The 18,543-nt window shown below is 52.8% G+C and overlaps 1 protein-coding gene across 1 annotated transcript; it reads right to left on the minus strand.

Moving 5' to 3' along the window:
* Nucleotides 1–3,091: 3,091 nt before the first annotated feature.
* On the minus strand, nt 3,092–18,246 carry Dpysl4 (dihydropyrimidinase like 4). Its single transcript, XM_027409075.2, has 14 exons — nt 18,208–18,246; nt 14,454–14,542; nt 13,687–13,871; nt 11,939–12,103; nt 10,358–10,419; nt 10,178–10,258; nt 9,602–9,670; nt 9,098–9,218; nt 7,700–7,856; nt 7,206–7,347; nt 6,179–6,349; nt 5,558–5,737; nt 4,242–4,407; nt 3,092–3,183 (listed from the first exon to the last, which is right to left on the minus strand). The coding sequence occupies exons 1-14, from the start codon at nt 18,244–18,246 to the stop codon at nt 3,092–3,094; spliced, it is 1,719 nt and encodes a 572-aa protein (XP_027264876.1).
* Nucleotides 18,247–18,543: the final 297 nt, after the last annotated feature.

Raw genomic sequence — 18,543 nt, forward strand, 5'->3', positions numbered from 1 at the left:
GCCATCTGGACTGTGTCCAAGGGCAGTTCTCTCTCAGGCTGCTTTGAAGACTCAGGATGGCCAGGAGGAAGCAGCAGTGGGGCAAAGGCCTGACCGCCCAGCCTGCCCGTGAGGCTGTCAGTATGGTGAAGCTGCTGGGAGCCATGGGTGCCCGTCGAGAGTCGTGGTTGGGCAAGGAGGGTCCTCGGTACCTAGACCATGGTTACTTGCAACATAGAGGGAGTCATGCAGCCATCACAATGGCTGACCCCTCTAACTGCAGGCTGGCAGATTACAGATGGCCAGAGTGGTACACGGGGACAGGAGCCCTTGGCTTTCTGGACCCTTTTGGAATTGGCTGTACATAGCCTTGTGGCCAGTCTTTGCTGTGGCCTGACCAGAACATCCTTGAGTTTGCTGCTCAAGGCTGTGGGGGTGGGAACAGGCCTTGCTGATTCTGATATATTATTGAGGGTGGGGATTGGGGGAGGGAGTGGGTGGGATGGCACAGAACGGTTTTTTTTTTTCTAGAGATACACACTGCTCTGTCAATTTCTGCAATTTGTGTATAGTTTTCACCTCTGAGAATTACAATCTAAGAACTGCTGTGTTGCCGGCTCTGTATGTTCTGTGCCTGTGGAGTGATGCCATCCATTGCCTGCAGTCTTCCATGGAGAAAGTCTAATGGACTGGGGCAGCAAGATAGAAGGTGCCACAGGACAGTGGTGTAGCAGCTACCCCAGCATTGATAGAAACTGGAAGTGGGCTACTGAGCACAACATCAAGGTTCAAACCAAGTGATTCTGTAGTCAGAGGGACACTGTGACTAAGTCACTACACTGGCCTCTCCTGTCTCAGGATGGGTTCTGCCCCTCTAGTCCAGGGCTTCACAAGCATACATGGTTCACTTGGGAGATCCCATTTCACGTATGGTACCCTCCTAGGACAGTAGCCACCCTGGTTACCATACTAAGTATCTCTATCTATGTTTGTGGTTCTAGTCAACCCAACTAAATGCTGCCCTCTTGCCTGGTCAGACTGTGAAGTGACCTGGGGCCAAAGTGACCACAGTATCTGAATCTGAATTGCTGGCTGTGCTGAGAACAGCTGAAGCCCCAGGACTGGGAAGGCAGCTCTGACCCCTGTCTGTGTCCCACCCCCCACCTCTCAGCAGGATTGACTAACCACTGGGCTCCCAGTGGGGCCACACCTAAGAAGTACAGCATGAACATGAAAGAGGATGGACAAAGTACCCAAATCACTGCCACTTCTCTGCAGCCCCCTCAGGTAGCCAGGTTCTGAGTGAAAACATACTAAGGTCAGGTGCACAAGGGAATAATTCTGGGGTTTGTGTTAAGTGTGGAAGGTGTGACTGTGGTGAGAGTGCACTCTCTGTTTTGATTGTAGCAGGAATGTAGTTACTTCCTGGGTCCCTTCATCACCCCTGTCCTTGCTGGGGAAGTACAAAGACATTGGCATAGAGCACAGCATCTGGCCAAAGTTGGGGTTTCAAGTTCTAAAGCTTTGCTGGGCATGAGTGCACACTTTTAATACCAGCACTTGGGAAGCAGGCAGATCTCTTAAGTTCAAGGCCAGCCGGCTCCATAGGACAGCTGAGGCTACATAATAAGACCATGTCTCAAAACAAAACAAAACAAACGACACAAGCCTGAAGCCTTACTGACCATATGTATGTGACCCCAAAAGATGGCAGGGCTACCAAGGCAGGCCTTCAGTAGAGTTGCTGCTAGGACCAGTGAAATTTTATAAAGATCCTGGATGCCAACCGTGCTATGAGCTCCCACAGAAATGCTCCTGCTGCTGAAAATGGATGTTGGGAGAAGGGACAGGCGGTGTGGGAAAGACCTCCCACTTCTAGGGGGATCCCTTGCCTGGAATAAAGAACTTGAGACCACCTCCATGAGAAGAGGCTAGGGCCAGGAGGCTAGCCCAGCAATTCCAACCTCAGGAAGGCACCAATAGGACCTGCCTCGCCACTTTCCTTCTGGGAATGGGGCCTGGCTATGAGCGCCTGCACCAATCAGTCTCCTGGGCTGCCCTCCACACCGCGTCCCATCTGCAGGGTATGTATGTCTGTTTTCCCTTTACTGCCTCATCACAGCTGGAGTGGTTTCAGTCCCGCCAGTCAGAGCATGAACATCCTCCTGCTGACCATCTGGCCCCTCCCACCATTCAGGTCCAGTAATGCCCATGGCCCAGAGCAGGTAGAGACCACACTGCTAGATAGCATGCAGCTGGGCAGAGGAGGCAGTAGTTGCAGGGGCTCCCTGATCCTTGTGCAAATGCTTGTGAGGAGGGAAGTCTGGCTAGCAACACACAAGCAGCTTCTAACCCAGACTTTTTATTGACCCGACTCACATCAGGCTTGGCCGGTGGCCGGCATCTGGTACAGCAGCATGCAGATCCCTGGCTATGGTTTCCTGACAGTACAAAACTGCTATGCTAATAAATCTATGGAAACAGACTTTGTAGGAAAAGGAAATTGTCTTAGCTAAGGGATCATAAAACTCCCTAGAGGGGGCTGCTATAGGAGCTCAGGGTTGGTCCTTGGAAGTATGTATGTGGGAGGGAGCTAGCCTGCACTGAGTAACTGGTGGATCCCTGAAGTCACAGCAGCTCCGCAAGCCGGAGGCTACACTCACCTGCTCTCCTCCCTACATGGGGGCAGTCAGGGGGACAGGCCCCAAAGGGTAGCTGCACTTTAAAAACATGAAGCTGGTGGAAGCTTGGGGGCTTCCATGGGGCAGTGATTTCTTAGAGGGAGGCAGCAGCAAATGCCCACCCTGCCTAGTCCCAGACCCTGGAATGAGGCGGAGAGCTCTCATGGCAGGTCTTCATGGTGAGGGCAGGTGGGCAAGACGCACCTGCTCACTGCTATGCCTGTCCTCTCTCTCTGGCAGTGAACTGGATTCAGCCCTCTGGAGGGAGTCCCTCATAGTGGGGTCTGGGACTCCAAAGGGAGAGTTTATGGGGCAAGGAGGGCAAGGCTGAGCACCTTTCACAATCACATCTACAAAGGAAGGAGCTAACTGAAGTGAGTGCTCCCCACACCCTGCCAGTGGGGAAAGCACCAGCTTGCCAGAGCCCAAGTCTAGGAAAGAGATGTGATGTTGGAGCGTCCTCCAGGGGGTGCCATGATCTTCTGAGCTGTGCGTCTGGCGATGTGATCATCAGCCTGAGACCCTGAGGAAAGGGCAAGTAAGTGTGGTAAGGAGGATGGGGAGGGGGGCGCGATACAGACTCTCCTTCCATCCAAAAGGGAAGGTAGATGTGCCTGGTTGCACCCACTAAACCAGGACCACAAAGTATCCATGCAACCTCATGAAATGTGCACCCGGGGTTGGTTTTCTCCCCAAAGCCACAATTGATAGGTCAGGTGGCCAGGCTGGCTGCTTAGTATAGGTAAAGGCTGAAAAGTATAGGCAAAGACCCTACAATCTGTGGGGACAAGAAGGCAAAGGCCAACCCTTCAGGAAGCCTGCCCTGTTTGGTCTGTGTGGGCCCTTGTGATGGCAGGAGCTTGCCCCTCCTTCAAGACGACCTTGGATTCTGAAGGACTTCCCCCTGATCCTACATCACCAAGTGACCAGGAACTATTATTTCATCCCAAGCAGAGACATGATAGAGCAATGACAATATAGTAATATAGCTCACACTCAAGGGTGAGGAAAGTGGTGGGGAGAGTCTGACTTTGGTCTTCAAGCAAGATGGGGGACTGGGAAGCCCCTCAGTTAGTAAAAGCCAACTCTGTTGGGTCAGCATGGCAGATATATTCTAGTGTGTCCTCAAGTGGCTAAGGACACAGCTCAGACCCATGCCTCATACTTCACTAGTGAGTCTCAGCTTATGGAGCTGAGGAAGTTGTATTCTAACTTGGGCCCCCACAGGGGTGACACCTCTCTTCCCATGGAGACTGAACATTTTACTCTCCAAGATTGATTGATTCAAGGTGCCGGTTCTTTCATCTCAGCAGCACCCCAAAGGCAAATTCAGGACACAAATGGGCTTCCATAGCAGGGGTGCCCCTCATAAGGCCCCAAATGAGGCCCTTCACTAAGGTCAGTACCTCCTACTCTACAGTACCCATACCGGCTATCCACAGGCCTACCCCTGGGGTTTGCCCTGTGTGTGTACAGGTCCAAGTGCCCAGCTGAGCTTAGAGTACTCTGGTCGCTGGCTAGACCAGAAAAAAAAGACGCTGGAAAAAAAAGCGTCTTACACCATGCCCAGACCCAACTCACCAGATAGGCTGAACCCCGACTGGTGCAGGTTACGCACAGGTGGCACTGAGATCTTGCCCGGACAGGATGCACGAGCCGGTGTGCCAGTCCCTGGCTTGGCAGGTAACATTACCTCATGGACAGGCCCATCATACAGGCCTCGAGGCACACCATGGATCTCTGCTAGCTGTGGGGTCAAGAGAGCTGGGAGTTTAGTCAGTTAAGTTGATGGAAGGCAGTACCCTGCCTGTCTGCTTTACACCCCAGCTTGTCCCAGCTCAGTAATCCCATGATCCCCTGCAATAGAGGAGCACACACAGCTTCACACAGCTTCCTCAATGCTCTCCCCACATATCAATCAACCAACAAACATGGTTATATCTGTGCGAAAGCATGCACGCGCGCATGTGCACACATACACACACACACACACACACAGAGAGAGAGAGAGAGAGAGAGAGAGATGAGAGAGAGAGAGAGAGAGAGAGAGAGAGAGAGGTAACCTCAGTCACAAAACTGTTCAGGGAAGGCTATTTAAGAGCAAAGCAGCCCCATCTGGAACTGGAATCGGATACAGGTCCCAACTGCAGTCAGGAAGCAATATGCAGTGAGGTTCTAGGTTCTGTCTGCCCTGAAAAGGACTACCAAAGCCAAAGCATTTCCCAGGGCCCCAGTATGAACCAATGTCCCAAGGAGTGAAGTTGCGCGGGCCTGTGCTCCTGGCTGGCACCTCCCTCTGGATTTGTAGGCCTACTTGACAATCTGGCCTGAGCCATCCCCAGAGGACTAGATCCCATTGACAAGGGAGGAGGGGTGTCACTACACAGTAGATGACAGCAGGTAGGACTGAACCATTTTCCATTACCATGTATCTCCACTCCCTCTGCAAATAGGACTGGACCTTCCTCATACAAAACTGTCCTCTACAGGCTCCTAGGGTCTCCAATCCCACCCTCCTCCTCAGAGACAGAGTGGAGATCAGGTGGTGTGCTCTGGAATGTACTAGCATCTTCATGGTAATTCACTCAGGGAGGTGGTCATAAACGGGTTTATAACCATATTTCCTATAGACAGCTGTAACAAAAGGTATACGCCACCACCCCGAGTAGGCATTTGATGGGCACAGGAGGGACCAGGCCTGCCAATGGCCTCCTCCTGACAACTTCCCCTACAACAGGCAATGATCAGCAGTCCTTGGGCAAGTGATGGCTTCCATTGTACCTTCCAAAGCCACATCAGCCAGGAGGCAGAACCTCACTCCACAGCTCACTAACTGTACTGGGAACTCCACGCCTGCCACCCACTTGATGTCCTGTCACCCCAGGTCAGCCTCTTACCCTGTTCCGAGCCTTTATCCTCTTGTAGACAAAGTCAGGGAACGTCTTCCGGGGAATGAAGCGGCCAGCCCCTGGAGTGACAAACAGGTTCCCGTCTTCCAGCACCACTCTGCCCTGACTTATGACCACTGTGGGCACTCCTCGGCACTCCACTCCTTCAAAGATGTTGTACTCTACATTCTGGAGAGAGGCCCACAGAGGCAACTTCCTTCAGCCCTGACTCCCAAGCTGGCCAGCACTACAGGTAACCTGCAGGTGCTGTGCTTAGGCCCCACCCAGAAAAAAAAGGCAACTGAGGCAGACAAGTGACACGCCAAAGGAATTACCCTCAACTGACTGGGCACCCCTAGTCATGAGATTCTTATGAAGTCAAAGGGAAGGGACTGAGGGGTCACTTGTCCTTCCCTAGGCAGGTGTGGCACCCTCTGCCTCAGTCTCCTTATCTGTAGGATGGGTGAACAGACCCAGTCACACACCCTTGGGGACAACAGATGTGGCTCTGGACAGGTCAAGGCTACCAACTTAGCCACACTGAGGGTGACATCTGCCACCCACCTATCCTGGTGACCCCTCTGGGCAGCAGGTCCTGCTAGGCCCTGCGGAGGAGGGAGGCATCCTCACCAGGTTGTGGCTCTTGGCAGAGATGACTTTCGAGGCCCTGGGGTTCCAGATGACCAGGTCAGCATCAGAACCCACAGCCACACGCCCCTTCCTGGGGTAAAAATTGAAGATTTTGGCAGCATTTGTACTGGTCACAGCAACGAACTCATTCTCGTCCATTTTCCCCGAGGCCTGAGAAGCAAAAGAACCAGTTGAGGGGAAGGGTGGGCTACAGATGTCATGGGGTATCCCAAGATCAGGAGGGGCTCCAGCCATGACCTCACCATGGCAATAACACAGTGGATGCCTACCCAGACAGGGCACCAATGACAGTGACCAGTGGTGTGACTTTTCCTGTGGACACGACCCCATTTCTAGCTGCCTCTGCGAATAAATGACGATTCTTTGATACCAACACTGTGACAGTCACCCTGGTTTGTAGCTGTGGCAGAGGGATGATCGATCTCAAGACGGGGCCAGGATGCAAAGGAGGGAGACCTGCCCTCTACCTGCCTGTCCACATGCCTGCCTCCCTGCATTCCATCCTTCCTTCCTCCTTCTTCCTCTATCCCTCCCTCCTTCATCCCTCCTCCCCTCCCTTCCCTCATACTCCCTTCCTTCCTTCCCTCCTCTCTCTCCCTTCCTTTACCCTTCCTTCTTTCCTTCCTTCTTCCTGACAAGATTCTGCTGTGTAGCCTAGGCTGACTTTAAATATTCCCGCCTTAGCTTCCAGGGTGCTGGAGCTACAGGCCTACACCACTTTGCCAGGCTATAATGAATTCTTTTTAAAAATCTGAAGTTATCACTAACATAACAATTACATATTTAGGGTGCACTGGGTGATGGATATGATATTAACCTCCAGGGAGGGAAATCCGCAGATGTGATAGTATCATCCTGAGTAGAATCTATGTGCTGTGGACTGCTAAGCTCAGGCTTGAAGGGATAAGGCCCATCTCTCTCGTGAGCATTTCTGGTGGTAGGCTCCTCCCACAGCATGCTGCTGACAGCCCTTGCCACACCCACATGCCCCCAGGCCTCGACTTACCACACATTTCTCCCAGACCACAGACATTCGTTCTTCTATACCGTTGACACCCTCCGGAATCAGGGTGAAGTTGTCTTTGCCAACGGCCTTCTGGGCGGTAGTGAAGGTGCAGTGTGCACTGCCTGTCACCTGGAGGTCCCCACTGAGAACAAGCCAGGGTCAGAATGGCTCAGGGGCTGGCCCTGCTGAACTGGCCATAGCTGGGTCAGCTCCGGCCTCCTAGGCAGCCAGCCAAGGCTATGAGAGAGATCTGAGCTGGCACTTAAGTAGAGAAGGGATAGAATGGACAACGTGGGCATAATATGGAGGGCATGGACAGACTCATGAGGGGCCAGGAGCAGGGTGTAGGGTGCAGAACCCCAGCTGGGACCAGAGAGCCTTGTACCTCCCCAACTCTTTCCTGCAGAAGCCTGGGATTCCTCTGGAGGTGTCTGGAGGAAGCACAGGCTTGGAGGCCTCAGGCTGACCTGAGCTTTGGTGGGGTGGCTGCTCACCTGGACAGCAGGGAGGTGAGGTGGTCTGCAGTGGTAGGGTCTGGGTTGATAGGGGGTGAAGTGACGAAGGCCGCAGCCTTGGCCCAGTTCTTGCTCCAGTAGTGTGAGCCATCCGTGCCCAGGCTGGCAGTGATGGGCTCTCCAAAGACAACCACCCCTAAAGTGAACAAAGCTCATGGCAGACACCCACCAACCTGCACCTACTAGGAGAGCCCAGCATGGGTCTCACACTGCTACCTCTCTGCTCCTTGCTTTCATGGCCAGGGAAAGTTTGTCCTCTTTTCTGGAGCCCCTGACTAGTCACTGGCCCTGTGGGGTGGTTCTTTGGGAGGTGTGGTGACTGAGACAATGATCCTTTCCATACCTACAATCTCTGTTGGGGATCAGGCTGCTGGGTCACAAGGCAGGACTTAACCAATTAAACCTGTCAGTTCAGAGGCTCTGAGTCCCAGGCCTAGGCCTTGTGCCAGAGCTCAGAACTAGGCTGAGGCTGTTCCTATAAGTAAATGGGAAAGCACCAGGCTCAGAGCAGGGTGGGGACTGTTCCTGCTGCAGAGTAACTTCTTGGAAGGAGGAGTATGGCTCCTGGGTGAGCCCTGCAGGCTCTGCTAAACCAATCCTCTTCCTTGTAAACACAGTGGGTTTCTGTGCCAATCTCTGGGAAGAAAACTTGTCCCTGTACACATCTACTTCCACCCCAGGGATTTCACAGTCTCAAGGCAGAGCTAGGAAATGAGGTCTCATTATGAGACTGGGTGGGGAAATGGATGCCAGATCCTGCATTGTTTTTGAACATGCTGCCCCTTTTATGCATGACCTTTGTCTTATGCCCCAATCCTGGCCCTCTCCGATGCCCTGGTGACTTCTGGGGCATCTCTGGCCCTCTGAGCTCACAGCCTTTCTGTGAGTCACACAGTCTAGCCCCTGGCAACCACAGCTATGGACCTGCAAGAACATAGGCGTCTGCCTCTATCTAGTCTAGGTGCTGAGGGTCATGGAGCCCCTCAGCCCTCAGAATGTGTACCCCAGCTCCTGAACCCATAGCAAATATGTGAGCCCTGCTGTGGAACTGAGAATCCCTCTTGGATACCTACTCAGAGAATTCTGCCTTTGGGTCACCTGGGAACAGATACACAGGGCCCCAATTTGCTAAGGACCCCTAGCAGGCAGTTATTACTCTAACAATGCTGGAGACTCAGGTCCAGCCCCATCCCTCATGGGGACACAGGGCTCTTAAACCTCCCTTGAGCCTGTGACCCTAGTACCAAGGTAAGCAGGTGTACCACGAAGAGGCCCACTTTTCTACTGGGTCTTTCCTCTTTAGCACTTAGAGGTCCTCAATTGTCAGCAGAGCTCAGGGAGGATAGGAACATGTAGGAAGCGAGCGCTGGCACTCACCCCTGCGCTTGGCTTGGGCAACCATGTCAGCCGCTCCCTTGCTCATCACCTTGGTGATGTATAGTGGGCAGTTGGCCTGCTTGGCAATGGTGACTGCTCTGTACACAGCCTCGGCCTCTACCTGAAGACGGTGAAGGGAGGGGCAATCAGAACACAAAGAGCCTTGAGACTTCCTGACCAAGTGAGTTCTGGGGCACCCAAAGATCACCTATAAGACTGTAGGCACCAGAGGCATGCCATCCCTGTTGGAGCAAGGGCCCAGCCTAGGGCTCAGAATCTAGAATCTGGGTTGACCCACACAGTTCTCAGGGCCCATGTGTACTGCCTTCTTGCCTCAAGTAAGGGCTGTGGAGTGACAAGTGGTTGACATGGATACTGGGCAGGCAGAGTCATTGCATTAAGCCCCCAAGATGAGGATAGGATGAACAGGCCATGAAGCAGGACCAACTTAGCCCAGGGCCAGGGCAAAAATGGTATTCTCTACAGAGCAGAGAATATTCTTACCTCTTCTGGGTGGCTGAGGACATGGCCCTCAGGGCCGGTGATGCCTTGCTCCAGTAGGCGCTTTTGTTCCTAAATGATCAATAGGATGCTTTGTTCCAGTCCCAAGGATCCCAAGCTCCAGACATGAGGTGCCTGGCGGCAAGCCCCATACCTTAAGCATAGTCCTGGTCCCCTGAACATCCCAGAATAGAGCAACCACAAAGAACACATACCAGAGTCGGCTTGGGGAAGGCCAGCTCAAGGCACAGGCTATTGGCAGATAATCAGTCCCCCTTTGCCCTTCTTGGCCCTTGCTGTCACACTGTAATCTCCCAAGGGACTGGCATGGGTACTTTGGTAAGATCTGTGACCATCATGGAGAACCCAGGTTGTAGTTTCAATGTCCTTTAAAGACCCTCTAACTCATGGGTTGTTTGACCTTTGACTTAATATTCCCTTCCTCCCATCCAAGTGTCACAGAGGTCACAGCTCTCATAAGGTCTCTACCCAGCTTTGCCTGCCCTCTGAGGCTCACCTACTAGGCATCAGCTTGACCCACCCAGCCAACCCTGATGGGGGCAGCATAGCCTCTCACACCTCCTCCACGATGTCCCCATTTTCTGCGTGCACTTGGGCCAAGGCTCCCAGGTCCCGGATGAGGCTGAAGATCTCATACATCTGTAAGGAAGGCAGACAGAGTCCTGTGTTTGGAGGGTGCTCTCCCCAACAACAGCCCAAGGCACCCCACTTGTTCATTCCCTTTGAATTTGGCCTCACCTGACCATCGGTACACTGGCACCTGTCCTTGTATGCCATGAAGACCAGGAAGGAATTCACACCTAGAAAAGAGGCTAGAGGGGCTCAGACACCGGGAGAAGAGCCCAGAGATGGGGCATTTCTCCCACAGAGGCTTTGCTGGATAACATAGCACAGCATCCTACAGGCAAACCTTCCCTATCAATAAGTCAGGCCCCATGGACAGAGGTGGCTATGCCCCGGTCATTCCCTCACTGCTGTTCGAGTTCGGGGCTGTTTGCTCACCTAGTGGCCACGCAGGTAAGAATGTACCTACTACCACCACCACCTGTCATGCAGATCTCCACTCCTACACGACACAGAGCAGTGGAATTGGCTTGTGGTCCAAGCTCCATGTGCTCTCTTCAGGAAAAGCAGCCAGGGCTGGCATGCCAGGGTAGCCTCTCTTGGGCCATCTGTCATATCACCTGCCTACAGGTCCTGAGTCCTGCTTCACTATACCAAGCTCATTGTGAATGTTTATGACACTCTGAGAGGGGCAGGCAAGTCTCAGGGCTGAGACCTCAGACACACAGGAGGAAGAGGGGCTGATGTCCACAATATTGGAGTCCAGTCAGGAGCAAGGCTGAGCCTTCCCAACTCCTGGACAACCAGAATCTGCCTACCTCCCAGGACCAGGACCTATGATGGTCCATTGAGGCATAAAGGCAGGCCAATCCCACCCAGCCCAAAGGCCCTGTCCCCCTTGCTGGATAGAAAGGAACAATGTGGGTAACACTGAGGAGAACTGAGTCATTTTGTGCCATCCTCCCAGGTAATGACTTGCATGTGATGTCTGATGGCAAATTCTGATTAGAAGACAATTCTGACAGGGAGAGTGAGCTCTGCAGGCCCCTGGTTCAGAGAGACTGCAGGGAGTCTAACTGTTACCTAGAGAGCAGATTCCACTATACCCAGGTGGAGTAGGTGTGGGGCCTTATGCTCCAAAGGGCACCAGTGTGAGGACTGCCATTCTCTGGGAACTGTGACCTAAAGGAGATAGCCTTGGGGTGACAGCAGACAGGTAGCAGTGTCCCTTATGAGTGTGCTCGTCTGAGAGCTACAGACATCACATGGGACAGTGACAAGGCAAGCATTCAGCACTGTATGACTTTTTGTCAAGCCCACTGAGAAATCTGGTGTGGTTTTAGCTTTAGGACGATTGTATAGAATGGAGCCAATCTTTATTAACACTTGAATTAGTTTCAACACAGAGCTTAAAAGAATCTCCTAGGAGAAAAACCCAAGTGATGGTAAATGTGGCTACTTCTTTGTCTTCTGGGCATCTTTTTTCTAGAAAACAGAGAGCCAAGGACTGCATGGTCAGGGCAGCTTCAGTGGAAAGACCAATTACAGAATGTGTTCATGGCATAGTCCCTCCTCGTTCAGAGTCTTTGAAAGCACAATTGACTTTGAGTGACTCTTCTCCAACTCAATTCCTAAACGCCTGCCTTCGGATCTGGCTGGCAGACTGCAGCAAATCCCAGGGGATCTAGAAGGGACCCCCCCACCCCCGTCTGCCTGTAGGCATAGTGATCCTTGGCTACCATCACTGCCGCTCACCTTTGTCCCTGACTAGGGCCTCCAGCTCCTCTTTGGTGCTCTCATGCCAGCGGGGAATGTCCACATGTAGGGAGTAGTCACAGCAGGCTGCACTGTCTGCTCGGTCTCTCCACTGCTCATAGGCTGCCAGCAGGCTCACACCAGGCTCAGGAAACACATGGTCCACTGTGGAGGGGCAGCACATTCAGCCAGGCTCCCAAGACTGGCCAGGGTGCCCCACTATTGTCTCCAAGGGGGAATTTGTTTCACATTCTGGAGACCACGGTGGGACTTGAGGAACACACAGCAAAGGGAGGTCCTGTCCTGCCACCTTCTTTCTTCTTTCAGTCAGCTCACAGGCATCTTCTGTCCCATGTGCCCCTGTCTGCTCACAGGCATCTTCTGTCCCATGTCCCTCCAGCCTCTGAGTAGAGCTCTGAGAGGGGAGCCCAAGTTCAAACCACCCCTCTTCCTTCAGACCTTGGTTCCCCAGGAACAGCAGTGACAGGGTTTCCAGCTGTCCACAGTGTGGCCCTGTGGACATGTACTCGTCTAGAAAACTTCCTCCACTGAGTCGGTTTCCATGGTCTCACTGACTCCACAAGCCCCAAATAGTACAAAGCATTCCTACACATGGCCACTGTGTTGTCTCCTTCCCATCCCAAGGTACAAACACTGCTCACTGGCCAATCCTGGGATGTGTCAGGAGAGAGCTCTGACTACTAAAACAAAATGGTGCACTTCAGGGACCAGTGGCTGCTTCACCTCCATGCCAGACCCCCTGTACCCCCACCGCATTTGTTCATCACTCAGATCACCAGCCAGGACCCTGGGAGTGGGCACATGCCCTACATAGCCTATGCTTCAGCCTTGTGTGTATGCCATTTGTGTTTCTGGAGACACCTCCCAAACAGGTAATATTAACACTGCAGCTGTGGTGGCCCACCTGGCCCACCACATGCACCTGAGCAGCAGGAGCCTGAGGTGGCCTGCCTTGCTGCTAGTTTTCCTTCAGTCTGTGACAGAGTGAACCAAACCAAGCTAATGGCTGAGTGTTGCTGTGGAGTGCCTGGAGTCTTCAAAACTGTACTCCTTGGTAGCAGCTAGGACAGCATTTACTGTGTTCCAAGTGCACAAGAAATTTGTGTGGTAAATCTTTTATCCCCAGCCTCTAGAGGAAAGGAGAGAGCCTTTCCTCCTGCCATGAAGGTATACAGCGTGAGTATGTGGGGTCATAATATTGAGACCATATATAGAGATGTGCACAGGAGCAGTTCAAACAGAGTAGTATAAATGTCCTGTTTCAAACACCACAACCTCAGTGCTTAGCACAGGCAAGAACTTGCTGCAAACAGACATTAGAGGCAAGGTTCAGGCTCAGCTCTCTTGGTTCAGAGCACTGGTATTTCTGAACCCCAGTTCCTGGCCAGCAGCCAATCCCCTGGAAGGAGTAAGTGGGCACACATCTGCTTATCCAGAACCCATCAGCATCCTAGAGCTAGCCAGGGCAACTGGCCCAGAAAGAGAAGCAGGGACAGCAGGAGTGTGCTCAGCATATTTTAGATGGAGATATAATAGAGAAACAGAACTGGGAAAAACCACCTCATGCAACAAGGAAACGGGCCATGCACTGTCCCAGCATGCCTAAGCATCTATAGGAACCCAGCCTTGTACTAAGTGTTGTGATAATACAAAAATATACACGGGAGCCAGAACCATTGTGCTATCCAAGTTTTCATGACTACCTGGCAAGTGGCCTGCACACTCACGTATCATAGTGGTCCCGCCTGCTAGGGCCGCCTTGGTGCCCTGACAGAAATCATCAGCTGGGGTCATGCCCAGCACAGGCATCTGCAGCCGGGTGTGGACGTCAACTCCCCCGGGCAATACCATCAGGCCATGAGCATCAATGGTTTTGATGCCCCCAGGGACGATGAGGTTTTCTCCAATTTGTCTGAAAGCAACAAAAAGAGTTGTCACTTCACAGAGAGCTCAGATCACAACTCGAACATGCTCCATGGCAGTGGCTCTAAGAAGTGAGGGCCTGGCAACGTGACCATGAGAAAAAAGCGCCTGCCCAGGTGCTAGAGAATAAAACTCACTATCTCAGGAGGACAGTGTGTAGGGCCCAGTGCTGTGCCAACATGGCTTTCCTCCTGTTCTCCTCTGAAGTCCCTGCTTGCTGTCTACTGACCATAACTGGAGTCCCTGTTTGGTGTCTATGGACCCATACTGGAGCTCTGTGACACATAAAGCAGAGGCGTGAATAGGTCAGTTTTTTCTGCTCATCTGCAGGAGCCCAGACTTGTCTAAGTGCTATGATAATATAAGGATACATGGATACTGGACCCATTGTGTTCTTCAAGGCTTCATGGTTTTCTGGTAAGACTATCATGCCTCAAGGACTGTGCCCAGGGTCAGGATTTTGGAAAAGAAAGCATTTGCATGGTTTTCACCCCAAAGCAGGCTCCTGGGTGCCAAGTAACCAACATTCACACATACACATGTGTACACACACCCCTGTGTAGAAACTTACTTAATCAGACCATCTTCCACATACAGGTCGGCATAAAAGGACTGGTCGTCATTCACAATCTTCCCCCCTTTGATGAGAAGGCGGTCGCTCTGACAAGAGACAAAAGAGAGGGTGCTGACAGAGACTTTCTGGACCATTAGCAACTTCTTACCTTAGAATGACTGAAACATTTTGATGCGTTTTGTAGCCATTAAGAACCAGCTCAGGGCCAGAGAGATGGCTCAGTGGTTAAGAGCACCGACTGCTCTTCCTGAGGTCTTGAGTTCATATCCCAGCACCCACATGGCAGTTTAGAACATCTGTAACTCTGATTCTAGGAGATCTGACACCTTCACACCAATGCACATAAAGTTAAACAAATTATTTTTTTAAAAAAGAACCAGCTCCAAAGGTTTGTTTGCAGTACTCCAAACAGGGTGCTCAGAGCAGTGTCCAACATGGCCCTGGCACAAACTACTGTTGGGCAGATGCTGAAGGTGGCAGGGAGGGGGACTGAGTGGGAACAGCAGGGCAAAGCTGTGTTGGTGAAAGTATGGCAAAGCAGCTGCTACATTGAAACCTTCCATCTGACCATCAGAAAGAAGACCTGCCTAAGGGAAGACCTGGTGACCTCACCGTTCTCAATCTGCACCTGCCTGCTTCCCTCCCACCTGTATTGGCAAAGCTAGGTGGGCAATTAACAGAGCCAAGCTGGTATACCAGAATTGCTACAGGCCCATGGTGGTGCCAGAAGATTGGGGCAGATAGGATGCCAGACATCTTAGTCTTGACTCCAGAGGTTACAGCCTAGGGACAGACAGATGGAGGTAGTGTGCCTCTACTACTCTCCAAGGCCCAGGTCATCAAACTGGAACAGACAGAAGAGCACAAAGATAGGGTGAGAAGAATTTGGACCACCTTGAGCATCACGGGGCTTTTCTGGGGAACTAGTGTGGTGTGGCAGAAGTCGGGGGGATTGTTCCAGGCTAGGGAGCAGCTGTACAAAGGTCCCTGAGGCAGGAAGGTGCTTGGGTTAGCTTTAAGCCTCAGAACATGAGAGCTACAACTAAAGGGGAAGAGCAAGAGGAAGAGCTGGCATCAGAGCTGGGCAAGGTTTTGGGGTCCATGGGATGACACTGGGGGCAGAAGCACTTGATTAGTTCTGCTAATACAGAGATCACGTGGGCTGTCAGGAAGAAATGGATTAAGAGAGCACAGCTGCGGCTTGAGTGACTTCATAGGTTGTTCAGGGAAGGGGAGAGGCTCTTGGTCAGTGTTATGGACATGAGCATGAGAAGGCAGATTTGATGGGGGTGCTGGGAATTGATGGGCAGAACTAACAGATAGAGAGGCCATGGGTGTGAAGGACGGGAGCAGGGGTGGATCAGATGGCCACAGGCTCTGATGCAATGTGAAGACATTCACATGGATGAAGAGTTTGTGGGCAAGGGCAGCTCCCTGTGTGCTAACCTCAGAAAAACGGAGGCATGGAATCTGATTGGTTCTGATTGCTCTTTGTCCCATAAGACAGACATTCCTAAGACCAACCAGGAGAAACGAGTCAGGCAGAAAGTGGAAACTGCAGATGAACTCTGCATGGACCTCAGAATCGATGGCCTAGCTTTGGTGGAGAACAGTGGAAACACAAGAAACGAAGACGCACATGCAGACCCGCATGTGAGAGGGGAGACCTACTGATGTCCTTTTCCTACCCATCTTGAGCCACACTCCCCTGTGAACTAACCAGGGACAGCACTCTATACTAAACAAGGAAGCCTGGCCAGAATTCCTGTGACCCGTGTGGCCTCCTCGCCAGCTTCAGCTATGTTATACCGTCAGTCTGAGACCAGGAGAACCAGCTGAGAGTGTGTCAAACAGAACCCTGTGAGCCTACAAGGATGGGGAGGGGGGTCTTTTGTATTGTTTTGACCAACAGCAGAGTGTTGGGCTGATTTCTCAGGGTTCTCCTGTTCTACCACCACCACACAGTCTTCAAAAGGCCTGGCATCTATGGCCCAGCCCATACCACCCAGCCCTCTGCCTGTACAGGCCAGAATCACAAATAGTTTTCAAGTTTTATATTGGTTGGGGGAGAAAATGAAAAGAATGGCTTGTAAATATTTTATGAAATCCACATTTCAACGTCTACAGGTGAAGTTCACAGATTCATTCATGTCCATGAAACCACCCTGCCCAGGGGTCCTTAAGTATGAGTCAGACATGGTGTGGCCCACAAAGCTGAAGGGGCTTTACCACTTGGCCCATCGTCGAAGTAGCTTGTTGACCATACCAAGCCTGGCTGCAGCTTAAGTCTCTCTCCAAATGCCTGTAGGTGCTCACTGATCAGTCCCACTGAGCACTAGTGTCTATTGGTGAGGTCACCAGGTCTACCTACCACAGCCACTTTCTTTGTAGGCCTGCTACTATGGACCACACCCTTTCTCTTCCCCCTTGTTCTAGCCATTATCAGAAAAATCTAGGAAAATTCAGCCGTTAGGAGAAATCTGAGCTAGAAATCTTGAGTTCTGGGTCCCTATTTAGACTCCTGTTTTCAAGCACCAGAATTTGTATTTTGGAGTCCTCCTGGGTTTGGGAGAACAAGTAATGCTGTAATAGGCCCCATCTAGATGAATGGGGGTTCTGGCGGGCCCTCTCCATCAACATAAACAGGACTGTCTGACTAGGCAGGACCCTGCCATCACCATCTCAATTCACTGCCAGCTGGTTGCTGGTACCTCCTCCTTAGGCCTGGATCCCTGGGAGTAGTAGGCAGGAACTAATTCAGGTCCCTATGAGAAGGGTGTCTCTCCTCTTTGAGTGTTTTTTACTTTTTTTTTTTTTCTAAAGGAGAGGACTCCCTCCGGATGGCTAGGGAACTGACCTCCCCAACAGCCTGATTAGACTCCAGGGCTCTTAACGCTGCTGAGAACGAGTCCAGAGCTTTTTGAGATCTCCTACAGCTCCCTGACCTGGTCCAGCTGATCCCAGGAGCCTCCCTTTCTTCCTCCCAGGCTTCGGGCCACCCCTCACTCCCTCCGGTGGGAAGGCTTTGTTTCCTGGACGGCTGGGTGGACACACTGACCTTCTGCTTTCTGCGTGTCTGTTTTGGGGAGGTCTGTCCTGAAAGCGGGTGCCACAGGGATGCTGGTCGGAGTGGTCAGTTAGTACTCACTTCCCGTGGAGAGCCCGAACCCAGCTTCATGCAGGGTCTCGGGGACTTCAGGGGCACCAACCAGATCTAGTAGTCAGGGCTAAATCGCTTTGTCTCGGACAAAGCTCCAAAGACACGGAAGCCGCGCGTCCAGGGGGTAGGCTGCCCACGGGCTGCTCTAGGAACAGCATCCGACATCGGAGTGCCTTCAGGCCCGGGGCCAACAAAGGCGGTGTCCACCGGCCATCCTGGAGACAGAGCCCGGGGCAATGTCCGCTTGATCCCCATCTGCCCCACTTCAGACTCGGGGAGGCTGGCCACCTACGCTCCGGGTAGCAGGCCGCTCACCCCGCCTCTCCAAGCCTCACCCGCGAGTTCGGAGAGCTGGTGGGCCCCGGGCCTGTGCGTCAGCTGAGCAACGGGTTCCGCGCGGCCTGGAGAGCTCTCTCCGTAGCTGGCGGCACACGAAGGAGAGGAGAGGGAGGGCTGGCGCCTGGCCGGGGTCTAGAGCCGGCGTGGGACTCAGGCTGGGCCCGGAGGATCGTCGGCTGCGCTTGCAAACCTCTCCCGCCGTGGGCAAGGGGCGCCAGACGCAGCGGGGGTGGGGGCGGGGGCCCGACTCACCGTGATCCGGGGAATGCTCTTCTTGCCTTGGAAGGACATCCTGATCCGCGGGCGGGTTGTGAGTCCCCAGAAGGGGCGGCGGAGACACGCGCGGAGCTTAGCTAGTCCAAGTGAGAGCCGGCCGGGCGCAGGGCTCCGATGGACTCATTTGCATATATGCCCCGCCCATCGACCTTCATTTGCATCCCGGCCCCTCCTCCCTGCTCTCGTTTGTGCTAGCTTGCCAGCGATCTCTCTCCCTTTCTCCCTCTCTCCCTTTCCCTCACCTCCCTTCCTCCCAAAAGAGCACCCTAGAGGCCACAGGCGGTGACCACTACACCCAAGTCCGTCTGTGCT

Source organism: Cricetulus griseus, chromosome 3, assembly GCF_003668045.3.
Source record: "Cricetulus griseus strain 17A/GY chromosome 3, alternate assembly CriGri-PICRH-1.0, whole genome shotgun sequence".
Classification (NCBI taxonomy): Eukaryota; Metazoa; Chordata; class Mammalia; order Rodentia; family Cricetidae; genus Cricetulus; species Cricetulus griseus.